Source organism: Cynocephalus volans, chromosome X, assembly GCF_027409185.1.
Source record: "Cynocephalus volans isolate mCynVol1 chromosome X, mCynVol1.pri, whole genome shotgun sequence".
NCBI classification, from domain to species: Eukaryota; Metazoa; Chordata; class Mammalia; order Dermoptera; family Cynocephalidae; genus Cynocephalus; species Cynocephalus volans.
In genome coordinates, this window is record NC_084478.1 from 147,394,153 (window position 1) to 147,415,051 (window position 20,899).

Genomic DNA, 20,899 nt, shown 5'->3' on the forward strand with positions numbered 1-20,899 from the left:
CTATAAAATAAAAAGGGTTATGTTGTTTTACCAGAGGCATTTGCTTTTAGTCTTTTACAAACACCACAAAATCAAATTGACACTCTGATCATTATGTACCTTTTTCTGACATCATCATCACATACATGCACATAATATAGCATTCACTCGGGACAATCGGTTTTAGTGACACTTGGGTTTCTTCCATAAATCATGTGTTTTTATGAGACAATGCTGCGGGTCAGTCCCTCTGAATGGCCCACACAGTCCAGCCCCAAATGATGCCGCTCCTGTTGTTCCAACTTAAAATGCAGTAGATAATTCAAGAATAGGTTTAGAGTTAGGATTTTAAGTACAAATCTTACTAAGTTTATATATATATATATATATAAAGTTTATGTGATGTTATCTATCAACATCCTGTCTATATTGGAACACTTAATGGAAGCATAATTTCACTGTTTTCTATGTGTTTACTTTTTAACATAAATACAATGACCTAGGAATGATGAAGGATTTATGTATGAAGGCTGATATTTGTTCTCCCAAGGCTGCTCCTCATCCGTCTTCCCCATCTTGGTAAATGGCAGCTCTTTCCCTCCCATTGCTCAGGCCAAATGCCTTCTTGTCGTCCTCGAATCCTGTTTCTTTCATGCCGCACGTGACTCCGCGTGCACGTCCTCAGCTGTCTTAATTACTCCACTAGACCCTGACCACTCCCGTGCACTTCCGCTGATACGACCCGTGTTCAAACCACTTTACCGCTCTCCTGGATTATTCTAATAGCCTCCCAACTAGTCTCGTTATTCCCGTGCTCTACGATGGTCAGTTCTTGCACATATCTTTTGTTGAACATGTTCACGTGCTTCTCGTGGGTAAAAATCTATGTATTACGATTACTGGGTCACGGGATGCTTATGTTTAGCTTTAGTAGAAACTGCCATAAGGCTTCACCATTTGGTTAGGCCCATTTACACTCCCACCCGCAGTGCAATTTCATAGCAGCATCAAGGATGGCGCTTGTATGAGAAGAGAAAACACGGCCTCAATCCTACCCCATTAATGCAACATGTGCATTCATTTTTCCTCACCCCTTTTTCATTTGGAGCATTCTTTCTTCATGCCATTTGAATGACACAGTAGCATGCAGAATATCTGTGTACATGTCGTATTGGTGGTGGCCATGAGGCTTCAGTGGGATATGATGTCAACTCCACTCAACAAGACATAGTTGATGGGGTCTTGCGGGCCCAGATGGACAGGGCTGCCTCTCTTGGGATGTGAGGTCCAAGGCCACGGTTCAGGGAGGGCAGGGCCTGGTCAAACCCACTGTGTATTCCTTCCTTCCTCTGAGCCCTGTCTACTCACGAGTGCTTCTATACAGCGGAATGGTGGTGAGTGTGACTATGCAAGACAGCTTTGACAGACAGCAAGGACTGAGAAATGGCAATAAGCAGCCTGAAGATGTGTGTTGCAGAGGGCACAGGCCCACCTCTGGCCTTGCTGCCCCGAGGGTGGCTTGCAGACTTCTCGTGTGGAGATGGAGTTCAGGAACTCCTCTCTGCCCTGCTAGAACACTTTGTCTCTGCCCAGGAGCCAGCAATGTAGGGCCCTAGAGAGCCAAGGCCTAGAGCAATTGGTCGTGCATCTCAGATCCAGACGGCAAGTCAGCATCTTCAGGGTAGCTTTTGAGGGCAGGGAAGCCCTCCTGGCCTGTCCTTATGCTCAGTGTTTCTGGTTTCTGCCTGGTTCAGGGGACTCTGTGTCTTTTAAGCTCCCGGGAGACTTAGGCTCCCAGCCTTCTTGATATGGGTTTGAAGAGAATGGGAGTGGAAACTTCAAAGCCTTCTTGACTAGCCTGAGAACCCCCACAATGTCCCCTCCACCACATCCTATAGATGAAAGCAAGTCACAAGCCAGCCCAGATTCATGGGGGTGGAGAAACAGACCTCACCCCTTGAAGCAGGGAGCAGTAAGGTCACAGTGAAAAGGGCCACATGCACTTCCAGGGAGAGGAGGAATTGCTTTGTCCTTCATTGCAATCAATCTGCCACTGTCTGTATGTAGAAATGTGATCTAATTCCTACAGGAGGATGTTACAAAAGGGCAGGAACCAATATAACTACAAAGTCTGTATTTTGGATATGAGTTTACCCGAGGGGTGTGAATCCCATCTAATCCACTTGTGTGAACATCAAATCAGAACCTGGGTGTGGGTGTAAAGGAAACATCTCTGAGTTTGCCAGGGATTGGAATTTCAGCTGAGCCTTCCCTCTTAGTAGGAGAATAGACACCAAAATAAACATGTATCTCGTCCACAACTTGAATGTTGCGCTCAGTGCAGATGCAGAATGAAGGCTTTGGGCCACAGTCTGGGATCAAGGATACTTTGCTTTGTGATGATAGACAGGGCATGGCTTGGCACCACCTCTGTTAGAAGAAGCGAGACTGCGGTATGGACTAGCGTTCTGAGCAGGCTCGGAGTATTGTTTCGGTTCCAGCATTAATAAAAAAGGACATCCCCTTTCCCCCCTAAAAAAGGTTGGAAAGAACAGTAATATTTAGTTACTTTGCAATATCTTTCATTGGAGGCACTAAGACCAGTATGAAAATGCACCCGTGTGAGATCCGTCCATACTATCTTCCCATGGAAATTCCTTAATATAGTGGACAAAGTTTCCCGAAAAGAAAATGGTTGGTTTACTTAGAATCTTTGGATGTAGGCCTTGAGTATCTCCTAGTCTAGGGTTTTCCTAACTGTGATCTGAGGAACACTGATGTGCCTGAACTATTAGGTGTTGGTTCTATAGTCAGACATCTTTGTGAGTGGCATATAATATAAACACCTCTTGGAGATCTGCAATGTACATTAGAATAGTAAAGTTTTCCAGAGCCCTGGAGTGGCGAAAACTGGTTACTGTTGTGAAAGGAGCACCTATTAACATCTGCATCACAGACTCCTTACCTGGGGAGTTCTTCTGAAGCACCTGTGCCATGGTTTTTGGCTTCGTTTTACGCATGTTTCTAGGCCCTGCCTGCCTCACACCTTCCTCATCAGAAGCGTAGGCGCATGTACATTTTGAAAGATCATGGATCATTCTGACGTGCAACTCTAATCACAAACCAGTAGAGGCATACGTGTTTTATGGAGCTGAGCTTGGGGACTCCCGAACTAGGACAACACCCTCATTTTACTGGTGAGAGAACTGAGATCCCAGTAGGGGAAATGACTTGCCCAAATACGGACAGAACAAACAATGTTTGAGCTCTTTTCCTTTTGATGCAAGTGGCCTCTAGATGGCAGCCTAGTCTTCGGTTTTAGTCTGTGAACGCACAAGCCCTAAATTTGAACAACTGGATGAATGTGAGCATCAAAGTACAAAGGTTTAGTCAAATGAGTGTTTGTCACCCTGCAAGCCAAGATCTTTCTTATGGAGCCTTTTATGGCAGAGAAGCTGCCAACAACTCTGCCCACAGCAACTCTCCTGGGCAGAGATACATTTCAGCCCGAGACAACTGGTTTCCGCAAGCCACCTATATCACTTGATGTCTTGTTTGAAAGTGAGTATGTTTTCAGAACATATCTGGTGAAGCGCCCTTTCTGACAGATGCCTTTTGAAATCCAGTCACTTCAAGGACCTTTCCTCTTCCTCTTACTGCTCTTCTTTAGAATTCCAGAATATTGGAATTTCTGACTCTACCAGGCCAATACCAAGGTTCCAGCCTTGTATCTGCTTCTCATTTTCAGTTGCTCTTTTGTGAAATGAGGGGGTTGGACTACACCCAGCTAGGTATTGTGATTGAATTCTCCATATAACTACTGTTAATCTTTTGGCATTTTCGTCTTTTTATATCCAGCTATGGCCAAAGATATATTTTAAATAATTCAGATCCATTTCATAGCATGCTGTTTTCCAGTATACTTATATTGTGAACATTTTCCCATCTCATTAAAGATTCTGACAGAACATGAGTGAAATGGCTGCATGATATGGTTCCATATTTATCTGTTCCCACGTTGGTTGTTATTTAGGTTATTTTCAATTATTTTGTTATTTAAGCAATGCTTCAGTAAATGCATTTATATATAAATCTTTATTTTTTTCGGCTTATTTCTTTAGGCTTAGGTTTTAGAAATTAAACTCCCAGGAGAAAGGTATTTCCAGGCTACTTTTAATTCTGTTGAACTATTGACAAATTGCTTTCCTGGAACTGTTTAGTTTTTAAATACCACTTCCATCTGTATATGAAATTGCCCGTTTTACTGCATCTTCACCACCAGTGGTCATTAAGCCTTCTTAATTTTGTGAGTTTTCGTTGTAGTTTTTTAAATTTTACAGACCAAAAAAAAAAAAAAAAAAAAAAAGGCACTTTGGAAGCTAATGTTTTAATTTTTGGTTTTTCATTTCCTCAATTACTAGGAAGGTTGAATCTTTTTCTTATGTTTGGTGTTTGTTTACTTGTTATGTTCCCTAGATTGTTTGGACACTTTTCTTAATTGGTGTTTCGGTGTTTTACTCAACTATTTCTATGAGCATTTATGTATGAAGCACATTAGCCCTTGTAATATTTGTGGAATATCTATTCCTCATTCATTTTGTGTTTGAATCGCTTCTTTGACAAATTTTGAATTTTTACCTGATTAAATTTATTGATGTATTCTATTTTGGTTTCTATTGTTGCTGTGCCTTGAAAACAACTTTCCATGCAGAGAAAAGGCGAATATTCATGTAATAATCTCTTCTATTTGCCTCTTGGTTAGCTTTAATTTTTACAATCACATATAATGTAACTTGGTGTCTGGTATGAGTATCTTAGTGTATTTTCTCGAAAAGGATAGGATTTTTGCCAGACTTTTCATTGAATATTCTGTTGATTTGTGACACTTCAGTTACCATGTGTTCTTATGTGTCTTGGGCCTCCTGGTTCTTGGCTCCCCCTCCTACCACACGCTTCCTGGTACAATGAGGGTTCAGTGATGGATTTGCCTTCAAGGGGCACTGTACCCAGACCTGCTCTGACTGGGAGCAGCCTACCTTTAAGCTTAGCACACCCTAGGTGAGGTGTTCTCCATTATCTGATCCACTACATCCATATGGTCTCCATATCAGACCACCAAAGAAGCATGGGTGACACTGTGTCATACAAGCCTGAAAGACCATAATGCTCTAAGTGAGCCTCCTACCGAAGGTCCAAGTGGGAGTCTAGCCATAGTTATTAACATAAATGTTTTACAGGCATTACTTGTAACAGTACTTGTAATAGCCCACTAGAGTCTGGGCTCGAAGTAGATGTCCAAGGGATATTGTGACTAGCCACTTTGTCTCCCTACTGTTTCCTTTTATATAGCTAAAAGAGTCCCAGCTTTCTAGTTTGTTCTTAGGATTCAGGTCCCATGTTTAAATTTAGCTTTTAGGTTTGACGTTGGACCATTTGTGTGGACGCTATTTTGTATAACCCCCATAACACACTGGGTTTTGGATACTTCTTAGAAATCTTTGACTCACGAGGCCCCTGGAAATGGGACCTAACTTGGCAGTGGAAGGATTTCTTTTCTGTGTTCTACACCATCTCACCCAATCACCTTCTTTGCTGAAAGAGTAGGAAGGCAGCATAGAGATCACCCAGGGAGTAGTTCTTACTAGTCAGCGTTTGGGTACATGGTGGCATGGAGCTGGACTGGTTGAGATTTGGGCAGGGTGACCACAATCCTCTCTCTTTCCGCCAGCATAGGACTGCATGCACCATTATGGAGACCCTAACGCCTCCTAAAACAACACCACGGAACATTAACACCACAAATTCTAGATGACCTTCCTCTGGTTCAAAGGGCCTCCAATTTAGATATATAATGTCAGGTGTCTGCCACTTGGAGGGGAAGGGTAGTCTTTTACTCTTTCCTTAAGTGTCACCCTCCTCCTTAAGCAAGACCAGCTGGTTACTTCTGATTTATCAAAAACATCAGAAGAGACAGAAGTAAATTCGAATGTTCATCTCTCTGAGCCTTTTCTTCTAGTTCCAACCATATGCTTGTAAATCCCAGTTTCTCTTTTATTCTCCCGGAAAGACTTATTCACTCTGAATTCCAGATTCCTATATCCGTCTACCTATGTCACATTGCCACTTGGATCTTTAGAGAATAGATGTTGAGGGCTGGCCAGTTCGCTCAGTTGTTAGAGCACAGTGTTGTAATACCAAGGTCAAGGGTTCAGATCCCCGTACTGGCCAGCTACCAAAAAGGAAAGGAAAAAATAATGGATGTTGGAATTGACACCACTGTTAAAATAGTGTTTGCAAGTCTGTAACCTGCTTCACAGTCCCAGTGCAACCAAATGTATACATATGTCAAAACTGAATGGATTGCTGAATCATATTCCATTTTATGGATTACCAGTTTACTTAGTTATTCACCTACTGAAGGACATCTGGATTGTTTCCAGTTTGGGGCTATCATGGATAAGCTGCTATAAACATTTGTGTACCGGCTATTGTGCAAACTTTTCTCTGGGATAAATGTCCAGGACTATGACTGCTGAGTTATATGGTAATCGCATGATTAGTTTTGTAAGAAAACACCACAGTCTTTCTTTTCCAGAGTGGCCGCACCATTTTACATTCTCCCCAGCAGTGAGTGAGATTCTCTGCATCCTCACCAGCATTTGGAATTGTCATTATTTCTAAAGTTTTTCCAGTATGATAGGTATGTAGTGACATCTCAATTTCGTTATTTCAGTTTGAATTTGCATTGCCCTTAATGCCTAATGAGGTTGAACATTTAATGCCATCATTTGCCCTATGTATCTTCTCTTTGATGAAATGGCTCTTCGTGACCTTTTCTCATTCTCTAATTGGACTGTTTTCTGTTTTTACTATTGAGTTTTGAGTGTTTATATATTCTAGATATGTTAGATACATGGTTTGCAAATATTTTCTTCCACTGTGTAGCTTGTCTTTTCAACCTCCTCACAGAGTCTTTCACAGGCAAAAGTTTTCAATTGAGATGAGATTCAATGAATCACTTTTTCCTGCTACAGATCGTGTTTTTGGTGTCAAGTATATAAATTCTGAAATGAAAACTTATGTTCACATAAAAAATCTGTACACTAATGTTCATAGCAGCTTTATTCGTAATAGGCAAAAACTGGAAACAACCAAAATGTACTTCGACAGTTGAACAGTTAAAACTATGGAACATCCAGGCCATGGAATACTACTCAGCAATAAAAAAAGAATAATATATTGTTACACACAACAACCTGAATGAATTCCCAGGGAGTGATGCTGAGAGAAAAAAGCCAATCCAGTCCCACAAGGTTACATACTGTATGATCCTTTATATAACATTCTTGAAATGACAAAATTATAGGGATGGAGAACAGAGTAGTAGTTGCCAAGACTTAGGGATGTTGGGGGTGGGAGGGAGGTGGCTGTGGCTATAAAAGGGTGGCATAAGGGATCCTTATGTTGAAATTGTTCTGTTTTGACTATGGTGGTGGACACACAAATCCATACATGTGATAAAACTGAGTAGAACTAAATACACACACACGAACGAGTGCATGTAGAAGTGGTGAAATCTAAATAAGGTCAGTGGACTGCGTCAGTGTTCAATTCCCGGTCGTGATAATGTGCTGTAGTTAGGCAAGATGTTAAACTAGGTGAAGGATACACATTATCTCTTTATATTATTTCTTACACCTGCATGTGAATCTACAATTACCTCAAAAGAACAAGTTAAAATAAAGCACATGTTAAAGGGAAAAATCAAAGGGAAACAAAAACTCTTCACAGGGGCTCTCAGTCCTCCTCATTAATTCACAGCATCCAAGCATCCACATACACATCACACTGGGGTAGACACTGAACATCTTTGATCCAAACTGCAAACACTTTAACGAGGTCAGAGCATGCCCAAGTGACTCACGCCCCTTCACAGCTACACTCATCTCCTCCTCAAGCACCTCCCTCTGTTCATTAGCCATGCACCAAAATAGACGGCAAAACCTGAATGTGTTCATTTCCCATGTTTCTACTAATAAGCACTGTTTTGGTGAAGACAGTTGAACTAACCCACTCCCCCTCACAAAAGGTCTCAAACCCCACCCTTCCCCCTTCCTCCTCCTCCCATCCCATTTCCTTCCATTTTCCCCTCTCCCCCTCCCTCGCAACTGCTCTGCAACATCCTACAATGTAAAAAATATCGCATTAATAAAATTTAAAAAAGAACACATACACCAAAAAATTAATCGGAAAAATAAGTAAAATACATAAAAACAGAATGTACTCATAAGATTTGTGCATTTCCTTTTACACAAATATTTACGTAATATTTTAGCATCAGCAGAAAAACCGTAAACATGTTTAACTGGTTAATGATATAAATGCTCAAGCTTTTAGGGCAGTGTATTGATATCTGCATGTTTCTTTGAAACATAGAAAAATTAAGATAGATTAATGACACGTGGATACCTGGATAGATACGTGCAGAGGGCACGTACTTTCAGACAGCAAAGGTCCACTCTCTCCAGTGGCTCCTGCCACAGTGTTGATGTTGTGGGTTAATTTTTATCTTTTAATTTCATATTTTTATATAGGTAATACATTCATATGGCTCGAAAATACAAACAGTGTGAAGAGGAATCCATTGAGAAGTCTCGTCTCCAACCATGTCACCAACCACTCTGTCCTTCCCCACCTCTGCCACCTATAGGTAACCGCTGTTATTAGTTTATTGCATGTCATCTTTGTGTGAATACAAGCAAATAGAAATCCATATTTCTGTGTGTGTGTGTAAACATGTGTGTGTGTGTATTTATTCCCCCCTTTTCTTACACAAAATATGGCATGTTCTAATTTGTTTTTCACCTTTGTATCTTTTACTTTAAAAATATACCGGAAATCATTCCATATCATATCCTCTTCATTATTTTTATGGTTGCATTCCACTCTGTTATGTGGATGTACCATAGTTTATTTAACCTTTTCCTTAAGGACGGACATATGGCTTGTTTCCAGTCTTTTGCTATTTACAAACAGTGCTGGAATGAATAACCTTGTACATACATCACTTCAAACATGCAGAGGAATTTTAAAGATAACTTCTAAGTGGTATTGCTGGGTCAAAACTGAATTAATGTTATACTTACTTCATAAAAATAATTTGAAAGTTTTCCTTTCTTCGTGTCTATTTTCTTGAAATAGCACTGAATTACCTATTCTTTACAGTTTTAATAGAGCTCCCCATGAAGCCATCGAACCTGGTGCTTTATTTGGGGTTGGCTATTTTGAAACTTTCTCTCTTTCTTTTGTGGGAATTGATATGTTTAAATGTTTAATCTCCTCTGGGTTAAGTTTCAGTTAACTATGTTTCTCTATAAAAGTATGCATTTCATCCAGGCTCCAAAATTTTATTTGCAGGTAGTTGTCCGATATGGTCTGTTAGGTTATCGTGCGTGTGTACCCTTTGTTTCTGTGGTTATTTCTCCATTTTCACTGCTTATTTTATGTATTTGTGTTTCCTTTTTTTCCCCTTTGGTTAGGTTATCTAGTGCTTTAATTCACAGACTTTTACAAATGAACAATCTAGCCTTTTAAAAAAAGAACTAATTTATTCATTAGTTCTACTGTCTCCCTAACTTATTTATCTCTGCTTTTGCCTTTTTTAATTCCTTCCGTTTTGCTTTTTTTGGTTTGCTGTTTTCCTTATAATTTTGAATCATGCTTTACTTATGTTTAATCTTTATTTTTTTTATCGATATAAGTATTTAAGCCTGCTATGGTTTGAATGAGTCCTCCAAATTTCATGTGTTCAAAACTTAATCCCCAAATTCATATCTTCGTGGCATTTGGAGGAGGGGCCTCTGGGAGGGAATTAGGATTACATTAGGTCATCAGGGTGGGGCTCCCATGATGAGAGTGGTGGCATTATAAAAGGAGGAAGAGAGACCTGAGGTGACATGCACACTCCTAGCAAGAAGGCCCTCAGTCAGATGTGGCCCCTCAACCTTGAACTTTCCAGCCTGCAGAACTGTAAGAAATACATTTCATTTCTTTATAAATTACCCAGTCTGTGGTATTCTGTTACAGCAGCAGAAAATGCTATACCGAGCAAAGCCTATGCATTTTCCTCTGAGCATTGCCTTCCCTAGGTCCTGTAGCTTCTGATGTGGAGTACTTTCATTATCATTGTTTTCTAAAACTCTGCAGTTTTGGTTTCTTTTCACCATTGGACGCAAGGAACTAAGAGAGGTTTTCAGTTTCCAGGTAGAGGGGAATTTCTGTTTTCTGATTTTGTGAGTGATGTTTAGTTTTATTCCTTTGATATCAGGGAATATTATCTATATTATTTCTTCTCTTTAGAATTTATCGAAGTTTTCTCTGAGCTTAACATATAGTTGATTTTCCCAAATGCTTCATGGGCACTTGAAAGAAAGGGATACAAAGTTCTATCTGTCTGTCTGTCTGTCTGTGTATCTTTCTATCTATCTATCTATCTATCTCTATCTATCTATCAGATCTACCTTTTTGAGTATGTGGTTTAGGTCTATTTAGTTACTTCTCTTAAGTGTTTGTTCAATTAAGCTTCTTGAACTAAAGAAGGTGAATTAAAGTCCACCCTCCCAAATGTTTCTATATATTTCTTCTCATATCTCCTGTAATTTCTGCTTCATGTAAGTTGATGCTGGAGAACACCCTCAGGCAGAGGAGAGAGGCCTGGGTGCTTATGATGGGAAACTGTCAGCATGTGATGGGGAACTGTCCACAGCTGCAGGTGAACTCAGGTGCACCAAAGGGCCATGGGGTGGGCTGCTACATATCCTCGTCTATGAGAGGGGAAGGAGTGAAGCTGCAGCTCTGAACCTGGAGCCTACCATACCTCTGGGCGTCTTCTTTGTGATTCCCTTGGATCTGTCATCCTCCATGATTTGGCTAAATTGTCAGGTTCTCGGAAAGATGGCTGCAGCACTTCTTGGGGTCACGTTCAGATTGCTATGGTCTGAATGTGTCCCCCCAAAATTCATATGTTGAAATGTTAACCCCCCAATGTGACAGTATTAAGAGGTGGGACTTTTAGGAGGTGATTAGGTCATGAGGGTGGAGCCCTCATGAATGGGCTTAGTGCCATTATAAAAGCAGCCCAAGGGAGCCTGTTCACTCCTTCCATCATGTGCACACACAGCGGGAAGGCGCCGTCTGTGAGGAAGAGAGCCTTCACCAGACACCAAATCTGCTGGAGCCTTGATCTTAGAGTTTTCAGCCTACAAAACCATGAGAAATAAATTTTTGTTGTTTATAAGCCACCAAGTCATTGGCATTTTTGTTATTGCAGTCTGAATGGACTAAGACAGAGACCTAACAATTTCCACAGGAAAAATAAGAACCACCCCTCCCTGCATCTACTTCTTAGGAGAAAGAAAACTTTTCTCCGAAGCACCTAGCATAATTTGCACATCTCACTGGCACTGATTGGATGATATTGTCATCTTTTTTTTTTTTTTTTTTTTCCATTTGCTGGCAAGGAGAATAGTAGAATCATGATTAGCTTGAACTGATCATTGTGGGGGACAACAGGTGTTGAAGTTGGCTACTTATAACTACTCCTTCGTCCTCCTCACACAGAGAAGATAAAATGCTTATAGTGCAAAGGTGGGGTCATTCCAAATCCACTGAGGATTAAATAGTCACTTTCATGATATGAGTCAATAATTCTATTCTAGTCCAGTCTAATCTAGTCCATGGAACCAGGGTGTCTCTGTGTGGAGGAGGAGGGGCCACCTAATGGAGAGGACAATATCCACCATCCCAAAATGCTGTCGTCGTCTAGACTGAGTTAAGGGATAGGACCCATGGGTGGAAGTGAGATGCAGTGTCAGTTGAGGAATAAATACAGAATAAGTGGTAGGTACTCATGAGTTTAATTCACTGTGCTGGGCTCATGCAGAAGACTTTGATTCTGTTTTCTGGGTTGTCTCATGCAAACCTGGGCCAGATGCTAGCCTGTGATAAATGACATTGAGGGGCTAAAGGCCACTGGCATAATGTAGAGGAAAAAGCTAAAAGCTTCTGGACGTGAGAATACTGTGTTGGATCTATCATGAGCCTCCCACCCATTCACTCCCTAACTTTGCCCTCCCAATAAACTAAAACATCTGTCCTATAACCCTTGCCTCAGGGAACTGCCGAATGAGGGAAGCATCAGCAGCTTTCAAAAGCACTTCTGCTGGCCGTTCTCACTAGACTGAGGATGCCAATATGCAGGTGCCATTAAAATGGACTCCCTGATTTGCAGCATGTGCATGAGGTCGGTGGAGGGGTGGGGGCAACCTTGGAATAAATGAGTCCAGGTGGTGGCAGTTAACATCAGCAGCAAAGTGGGTGTTATTAGCATAACATACAACTAGGGGTCATCTGGCATGCTGTTATTAACTAAATTGCATCCACCACCCAAATTCATCTGTTGAAGCCCTAACCCCTAATGCATTTGGCAATAGGCCTTTGATGGAGGTAAAGTTAAATAAGGTCATATGGGTGGGGACTTTCTATGGTTTGAATGATGGTGTCTCCTCCAAAATTCATGTTGAAACTCAATCCCCATGCTGGTGATATTAAGAAGCAGGGCCTTTGCGGAGGTGATTAAATCATGAGGGCTCTGCAGAAACCAAGCCTGCTAGCACCTGGATCTTGGAATTCCAGTCTCTAGAACTGTGAAAAAATAAATGTCTGTTGTTTAAGCCACCCAATCTGGAGTATTTTGTTATGGCAGCCTGAGCAGACTAGTACATATACATAGATCTCTGGCTATGTATAATTAACTTTGGAGTTCCCAGAAATGAAATCTACCAAAATGATTCTTAGGTCTGGTTGACAGAGGTGCTTGGCAGTTGAGTCATCACACTAGCCTGGCAGCTCAAATACAGTGCCCAGGCATTAATCATTAATTACACAGACCCAGGGCCCCTAGAATGGACGGAAGATCAGGCAAACCTGAGGGAGAAATTTGCTATAACACTTGTGAGCTGCCTCTTGGTCTTCCCCCAAAAGCAACTGCACCCACTGACCATGGCAACTTGCAGTGGGAAGGATAGCCCAAACCTTTCAGAAACTAACTGGAAACTGAGTTTTAAGTTAAGAATGCTAGTGCCAATGGACCAGAACCCCCCTGCAGTAGTGCTTACCTCAGAGGTGAGTGAGTGCTTATGGAGGTTAGAGGAAAATGAAATTCTTTTCTGAGTCTGTGACTTGGTAGGCCCAGTGAGACCCTGAACCCCTCCTCTGGGATTATTCCACCAGTTCCTGGATATGCTTAGCATCAGGCAGCATCTGCACATTGCCTTCAGGCTTACGGCGTGCACTTTTTCTTGTTGTTGTTAATGTTCAGCCTTACAGCATCCCCCACTGTGGCCGAGAACCCCCTCAGACATGGACATTTGGGTCTCCTTTTAGAACCACCAGACATCCAAGGCCCCAGTGTCCTCTCCAGGTGGAGTGTTCCTCGTCTGGCTGGTAGCCGTCAGGGTGCCCTGAGGTTCTGTTACTTCCTCTACACGGTGTCATGAAACACCGTAAAGTCATCTTATGCTCCCTCTGAAGAATGCAGAGAGAAAGCATGGCGTGGGAGGTTGCCCCCATCCTTTTCTTGGTAGTTCTACCATATCATGATCCCTACTCGCCCTGCCGGAACAGGCATGCCTCCTGACTTCAGAAATCTCCAGGCAGAGACAGGTGCCAGTCTCCTAAATGTGGCCACACTGGCTACCTGGCCCCTGGAGAAAGGGGTCTTCGGGTAAGCAGGGGGCAAATGGCAGCTATCAGAGCTCTCTCTCCTTATCAACAGAGGACATAAATGCAACGGGATATTTTTATGGGAATTGCAGAGAATTTTGTCATTTTCCAAGACATGGAAAATGTAGATGTTATTCCTAACATATGCAGGTTAGTGTGGATCCACAGCTAAAACAAGGCTCTCCAGCTGGTGTAGGCTACCATCTAGCAGGTTTACCCTTTGACCCTTACCATCTAGCAGATCCAATGGTGCCCACAATGTCTGGAGTAAGTCAGGATGCTATATGGAGCCTGTGGCTTGCAAGCCCTGACAGAATCACAGTGGAGGCTGCTAGGATGTAAAATATATACCATGAACCAGCAACCAATATGTAGAGCTTTATTCCTGCTGCCGAGATTTGCAAGTCTGGGAACAGAGGAGTGAAAATAAAGGCGGCGACCCTCATAGTTACACCCAAACCATCTACAACAGTTTTACTTCTAGTACCTGCAGCTCTGATCTCTGCTGGCTTAGAGGTTTTAGTTTCCTAGGAGAAAACACTTCCAGGATGGAAAAAAATAATCGTTCCACTGAATTTGAAGCCACTCGTAGCCCCTGGAGCCGCTCAAAAAGGGTGATTATATTGTTCATTGTATAGAATAAGGACGGGGAGAAAGACAGATGCTCAGGTACCCTAAGGTACCGTCTTATACGACAGTCCCGAGAGGGTACATGACAGAGTACTGTGACCCTACAAAGGACTACCAAGGGCTCATACTCCTCAGGAAGAAAGGATTGAGCCTCCCCAGTGGGAAAACCAAAGGGATTGTGGAATTGACAGAGAAGTCACAAATAACGGGACCACTTCATGGCTGTGTGCAGAAAAGAGGCCTGTACCCTCTATCTGTATTTTCCTGCTTATTGTCTTTCTTTTTTAAGAAAAAAGCTTCCCTCATCTCTCCTTTACTTATATCTTTATTATTCTTTATAATACTTCTTTAGTAGTATAAGTAGGATAGAGTGGTGGTGGTAAATTCACCATTTAGGTCATGGAGTTGTGGAAGACCACGTTGGGATAATGGCAGAACTAGGGAAAGAAGAGACATCACTGGGAGAACTGAAACTACAGAGGTCCCATGACCTCACCTCTGAGTATGGCAGCCGGAAGTGTTTGTATGTGTTGCCTCTCTCTGGGTAGTTCCTGGTTGCATGAGGAGTAATTAAATGACGCCAGGACGGAGCTTTTTCAAAATCTTATGAATGGAAGAAGGGCGTTCGTACATGCTGGGAATACATGGAGTAGAAGGTAATTATTGTCTGTATTACTTTTCTGTCTACCTAACATCCCCTCTTTTGGGGAACTGATTAAAATCACAGGGCTTCACTTCTCCAGACCACAGGACTACCTGGAGTAGAAATACAGGTGACGGACAGACATTAGTACTCAGTAAAAGTCCCCAAATATTAGATATCCTTACTTGTCCTGGAGCCTCCACCGTTTAGGACGTTGGTTACCTTACCCCAAATCATTCAGATTCTTTGGCTCAACAAATTGTGGCTTATGAACCTGGCCTCTAGGTTTCCAAGCATTTTTCGGGAAGGGTTTGAAGTGAAGCTGTTGGATTTGCAGTCAAACTGCCCAAATTGGGGACTTGTAAGACATGCCTTGAAGGATGGGATGTTTACAACTCTGTGACCACTCCCACCCCTGTACTGGAGGACAGAGTTCTAGAGACAGGCTCTCTGAGTTGCTGGAGAGTGGGGTCAATGCCAGTAGTCATTCAGGTGACCGGAACCTGTCTGAACCTGAAGGCATCACAAAACTATGCCCAAGGAAGAGGCCAAGGGTGCCCAGGCTGTAGACGGGTCTGAGGGAAGTCCAGGGCCTGGAACCTGCATCTGCGCCTGTAAAGTCCTAAGTCTGGTCATATCAGGAGCAAACCTGGAGGGAAGGAAAGAGGAAATGATAAAGAGTCAAGGTCGAACAAGAACTCTCCTTTGATCCAGCATGTAAGAGAGGGGCTCCCTCCCATTTGGTGCTTTCTGAGAATTGCACCTCTAGGTAAGTCTGAGTTAAAGGACATTTTCTGTTCCTCTAAAGTGTGTTAGCAGCGCTCAAGAGAAGTGCACCTAACTCTGCAATTAAGCCTATGCCAAGAGTTGCTAGAAACATCCAGGTCATGAAGGTCTGAAAATCATGGAAGAGAGCAGGTGGATAAATCTGGTGATGCTGCAGTTTCACTGGCTGTCTTGCCCCTTTTTGGGGGGGTGGGGGGCGTGTAGGATGAGAGAAATTACACCTGCTGGGATTTAGAGGAAACGATTTGAAAAGTGAAATACAAAACCAAATGCCTGTGCTCTGTGCAAGTTAAAATATTAAAATGTGAGTCACTGTTTAAGGATGTGTATATGGGTATTTGAATTTTCGTTGTTAATGGGTAAAAAGCTGTGTTTTCCCCAAGTAGAAAGTGATATTTAATTATTTACGGTTTCCACACTGAAACCAATTTGTTTTTACTTGAGTACTTGTTATAAAGAATGCTTCTGCTTTTCATTAAGAGAAATTCCTTTTGTTAGAATTCCAGTCTTCCTTAAGTGACTGTGAGTTCACTGACCCTCCACAGTGCGATGGTGCAAGTGCTAAGGAGCAGCTGTGAGGCTACAGCAATAGAGCGTCTAGCCCTGGTTTCCCCAAATTCCAGCATCCACGGCACCTCCTCGGACCACTAATTCTACAATAAAACTTTAAAGGATGCTGCAAAATTTCTTAAATAAATATAAGATGAAAGGTGAATCATACAATGAATGTCTCATATTAGTAGGAAGAGTGACTTGTGTTATTTTATCACTCTGCCACTATACTTCTCCGTGTTTGTGTCCTCTCCTGAAAATGGTGGGTAACAGTAGTCCCTACGTCAGGGTTGTTGTGAGAATTAAATGAAATGATGTAGATAAAGTGCTCTGCATGGCATATTGTAAGTGTGCGGTAAGGTTTTCAATTATTATTATTTCTCTATAACTCAGTTGAATGTATGAATGTATGTATGTAATATATATTACCCTCTGAAGTGGATTGAATTTATGTCCCCCCAAAACTAATTGAAGCTTGAATTGTATTCCCCAAGTTTTATGCATTAGAAACTTAGCCCCCACTGTGACTGCTGAGAGGGTGGGAAATCCTATTATGGTAACTGAAAGGTGTGGTCTTGAAGAGGTGATTGAATTGCAGGACCATGCCTTAGTAAATGGATTGAAAATGGTGGTCATGAGCATGGTTCTGAGGGCTTTAAAGAAGAGGAGAGTCTGCCTTTTGCTCTCTCTGCTTCCACCATCTTGCAATGTGAGACCCCTGGGTCACTGTCACCACCACCAGATGGACTTCCCTGCTTCAGAAACTGTAAGCAATAAATGTTGTTTTCCTTTATAAATCACCCAGTTCCATGTATTTTGTTATAAGCAACAAAAACGGACTAATACACCCTCTCGCTCGACAACTTGAGTCATTAGGTGACTTCACATCTATTAAACTCATTCCACATTGATCAAATATATTTCCTTATTGTTTTTAATGGCCACATAGTGTTCCATTACATAGATGTGCTATTTATATTTAACCAAACTTCTTCTGTTGGACCTATACGTTTTTCCCACTGTTTTCCTGTTATGATCAATAGCAAAATGTAAAGCCCTTGTATAGACATCACGGGACCCTTGTCCAATTCCTAAGTTTTGAAAATTAATCACAGTTTCGTTTTGTTTTTATCTGAACTATGACATTCCATAGATTTGTTTATGCAATATTTCATAGCATGAGGAAGCTCTGGGCTATTTGAAGACTGGCCATTTTTATTTTTAAAGCATTTCCATATAGTCTGTGGTCTGCTTGGAAAGCAAGAGGTTTAAATGGTTAAGGAAATCACTTTTAGTGTGATCATTCAGGAACATTTTAGGATATACAAACATTGCTGCAGAAAGATAGGAAGGCACATGTTTTAACTCAGAATTTACCTGACCTCAAGTGCCACTCCCAACCCTCCACCCCCAAATTTCCTTCTAACTGCAGTAAATTCATCTCTAATAAGTTTTCATTTTTACTCAAAGCAATACATGCATATAGTTTAAAAAATCAAATGCTACAAAATCAAATATAATGAAAATCAATAAATCCCACTATTCCATTTCTTTCCCTCTGCCTGCCAACCTGCTCACGGTACTTGTGCACTGTCCAAGTTGGTAACATTTCCATTCTATTCTGTAACCATCGTTATTTGAATGCTTTGCCTTGAGATTTGCTTCAAAAACTGAAAACCACAACTACTATTTACATTACAATGATTATTTAAATACTGTTCACTGAATAGCAAGGCTGAATGCCACGATTGGATTTTCTCACCTGTGACTGCAGAGTCTTGATCCACACGCCAATATTCAAACAGATTCCCCTTCTCAGTCTGGCAACTGTTCAAAACCATGCAACAGCTGAGATTGCTTGATGTTGGAAGCATGATTTTCTTGTACAGTTTGAAATGCTTGTTTTTCCCTGTAGTTTCTGTTTTATGATTGTTTTTTTCCTTCGGGGATGAAGATATGTATGCCTTCCAGATCATGCTGTTAATTTCCTCCAAGTTCTTACTCAATCCAGCAATCGCTTAGAATTCATTCCATTCAGCTGAAAGTCTATTCACTTGTATTCTAACTTAGAAAGCGTGCCTGCTATTTGGACCATTCTTGTATAGTTTATCTTTCCTTAAGTTTTTAGTTACACTTCCCCCTTTATTTTTTCATAATGTATCCTGTGCCGTTCGTCATTTCCCAAAGTTCATGCTATTTTTTGTTTCATGGAAATGGATGCCAGAATTTCTCAAGTATTTGAGAAATTTTCAAATTTTTAAGTTCTTTTCTGTTTCTTGAATTATCTGTTTTCTTGGGAGTCAACCTTTCGTTTTATCTCAGGCTTTTTCGCTTATATCGCAGGCTTTTTGCAAATGCTGTTTTTAGTTCTACTACAGGATGGGGCAATGGTAGGACCGGCGAGTCTGCGTGCGTGAGCGGAGCTGGTCTCTTTGTTGTAGGGTGGGTGAGCGGGTGGGTGGAAATCAGCCCTTCTGCCTGGGGTTGTGGGGCGGCGGTGGGGGGGGGAGTCTCACGAGGGGCCACAAAGTTGGTGGCTCTAAATATGTACCTGCAGGCGGACGTTGAATATCACCGAGGCCACGACGTAGACGTATGGGAATTTCGTGCGCAGCCGCCAGGCCAGGTCGAAGAAGGTGAGCAGCGTGCGCGTGAGCCCCTTGCAGAAGGCGCCGTAAGAGCCGCGGGTCGCGGCCCAGCGCGACAGCCGCACCGCCAGGCCCGACAGGGCCGCCGCCGCCGCCGCCGCCATGGATGGACAGAGGGAGCAGCGTGGAGAAATACGGAGCAGTGCTGCAAGGCGGACGCCCTCCTTCCCCAGCAGGGCTGCGTTGGCGCCCCGCCCCGCCCCGCCCCGCCCCGCCCCCACGGCCGGGCTGCCCAGAGGCCGCTTAGCCTGGCGGGCCCGGGGCTGACGCGGGAGACCTGCCTCCTGACCCTGCAAAACCAAACTTGCTGAAAACGATATAAAGTTTTCTCCGTAAGCATGACCTTGAGCCACTCAGAAGCGTGACCCCATCTCCTGTTGCCGCAAATCCTTTTAGGCACTTTTTCAATTTTCAACTCTGAGTTAGCACAAATACTGTATGCAAAAACCACACGTTTTCTAAACTTTAACAGGTGTGTATTGTTTTAATGATTCAAGTGACGGTTTTGTTTTTCTTTTAGATCTTTAGTATTCTTTTCTTTGGAGAAGTTACCCAAACAAGTTTTCAGACATTTTCAAAGCAGAATATGTCAAACGATGGAAAGCAAATTCTCTTCTCAGGCTCCTATTCCCCATCCCACCCCCACCACGAACTATTATTTCGTTTACTGTGTATACTTCCAGACTTTATGGATTAATATATTGCCCTTATCATGTCAATAATATACACCTACCTCACTCTTCGATAACTGAATATTAGGCAATATGTATGTTGACTAGTAATGTTCAATAATTTATTTAAGCAGTTACTATTGATGGACATTCTGAATGTTTCCAGTTTCTCCTATGCCAAAAATTGTTACAGTGAACTCCATTGTACATATGAATTTACAAGTGGCAGAAGAGTATGAATAATATGACCCTATTTTTATTTATAAAAACAATGACATAGATATGTGCATTTAGTGTTCAAAGTCAAAAAGTTTACTAATACGCAGAATTGATGAAAAACATTTAGACACCAGGGCTCTACACAATATTGAGTGTTAGCAATCTTAATTTTCTTGATATGATAGGCAATAGTCACATCTCATTACTCTTGTAATTTGCAGTCATTTAATTATGAATGCAGTTGAGCAACTTTTCTAAATTTCTTAATTTTTCAATTAAATAATATTGTTTTTCTGATTTCTTGTAAAACATTAAAATATTACAAATACATATTACAAGAAAAGTAAAGCTCCTAGCTAGGCTTACAACCCCCAGAAAGAAACACTAGTAACAGATTGGTATATGTTTTTATTAATTATTTGCAGATATTAACAAGCACAGACATATATACATACATATCTACATATAGTGTATATACACTCACAAATCATAAAACAAAAGCAAAATCATACAAACATATTGCCCCAGCCATTTATTTTAAACATAATGATATATCTTGCATATCTTTTCATGCTGATACTTTATTGGCTGTGTATTATTCCTTATGGATGGCCAATAATTAACTAATCTCCTGTTGATAGATATTTGGATGGTCTTGAATTTTTCACAATCGTAAACAATGCTGAGATTAATATCCTTGCATATACACCTTTGTACACCTTTCTGATATTTCTCTGGGATACATTCCTGGAGATGGAATTCTTGGGACAAAAGGTTTTCATCTAAAGATTTTGATACATATTGTCAAACTGCCTTCCCCATACCTTATACTAACGTATCCATGATAAACTTTCAGCTTTCCTAATGATGGACATTCACGTTCTTTTAAATCTTTGTCATTCCGATAGGTGACAAATGTATCTCAATGTTGTTTAATTTGCATATTGTGTTAGTTCGTTTCTGTTACTTATAACAAAATACCTGGACCT

At 41.5% G+C, this 20,899-nt stretch overlaps 1 protein-coding gene across 1 annotated transcript; it reads right to left on the reverse strand.

Annotated features, from left to right (window-relative positions):
- Window positions 1–14,126: 14,126 nt before the first annotated feature.
- Window positions 14,127–19,211, reverse strand: LOC134366933 (small integral membrane protein 10-like protein 2A). Its single transcript, XM_063083508.1, has 2 exons — window positions 18,135–19,211; window positions 14,127–15,683 (listed from the first exon to the last, which is right to left on the reverse strand). The coding sequence occupies exon 1, from the start codon at window positions 19,122–19,124 to the stop codon at window positions 18,912–18,914; it is 213 nt and encodes a 70-aa protein (XP_062939578.1). The 5' UTR covers window positions 19,125–19,211; the 3' UTR covers window positions 14,127–15,683; window positions 18,135–18,911.
- Between the last annotated feature and the right edge of the window lie 1,688 nt (window positions 19,212–20,899).

Excerpts from the sequence above, each read along its gene's own strand:
- LOC134366933 (XM_063083508.1), bottom strand. The coding sequence starts at position 19,124 with ATGGCGGCGGCGGCGGCGGCGGCCCTGTCGGGCCTGGCGGTGCGGCTG.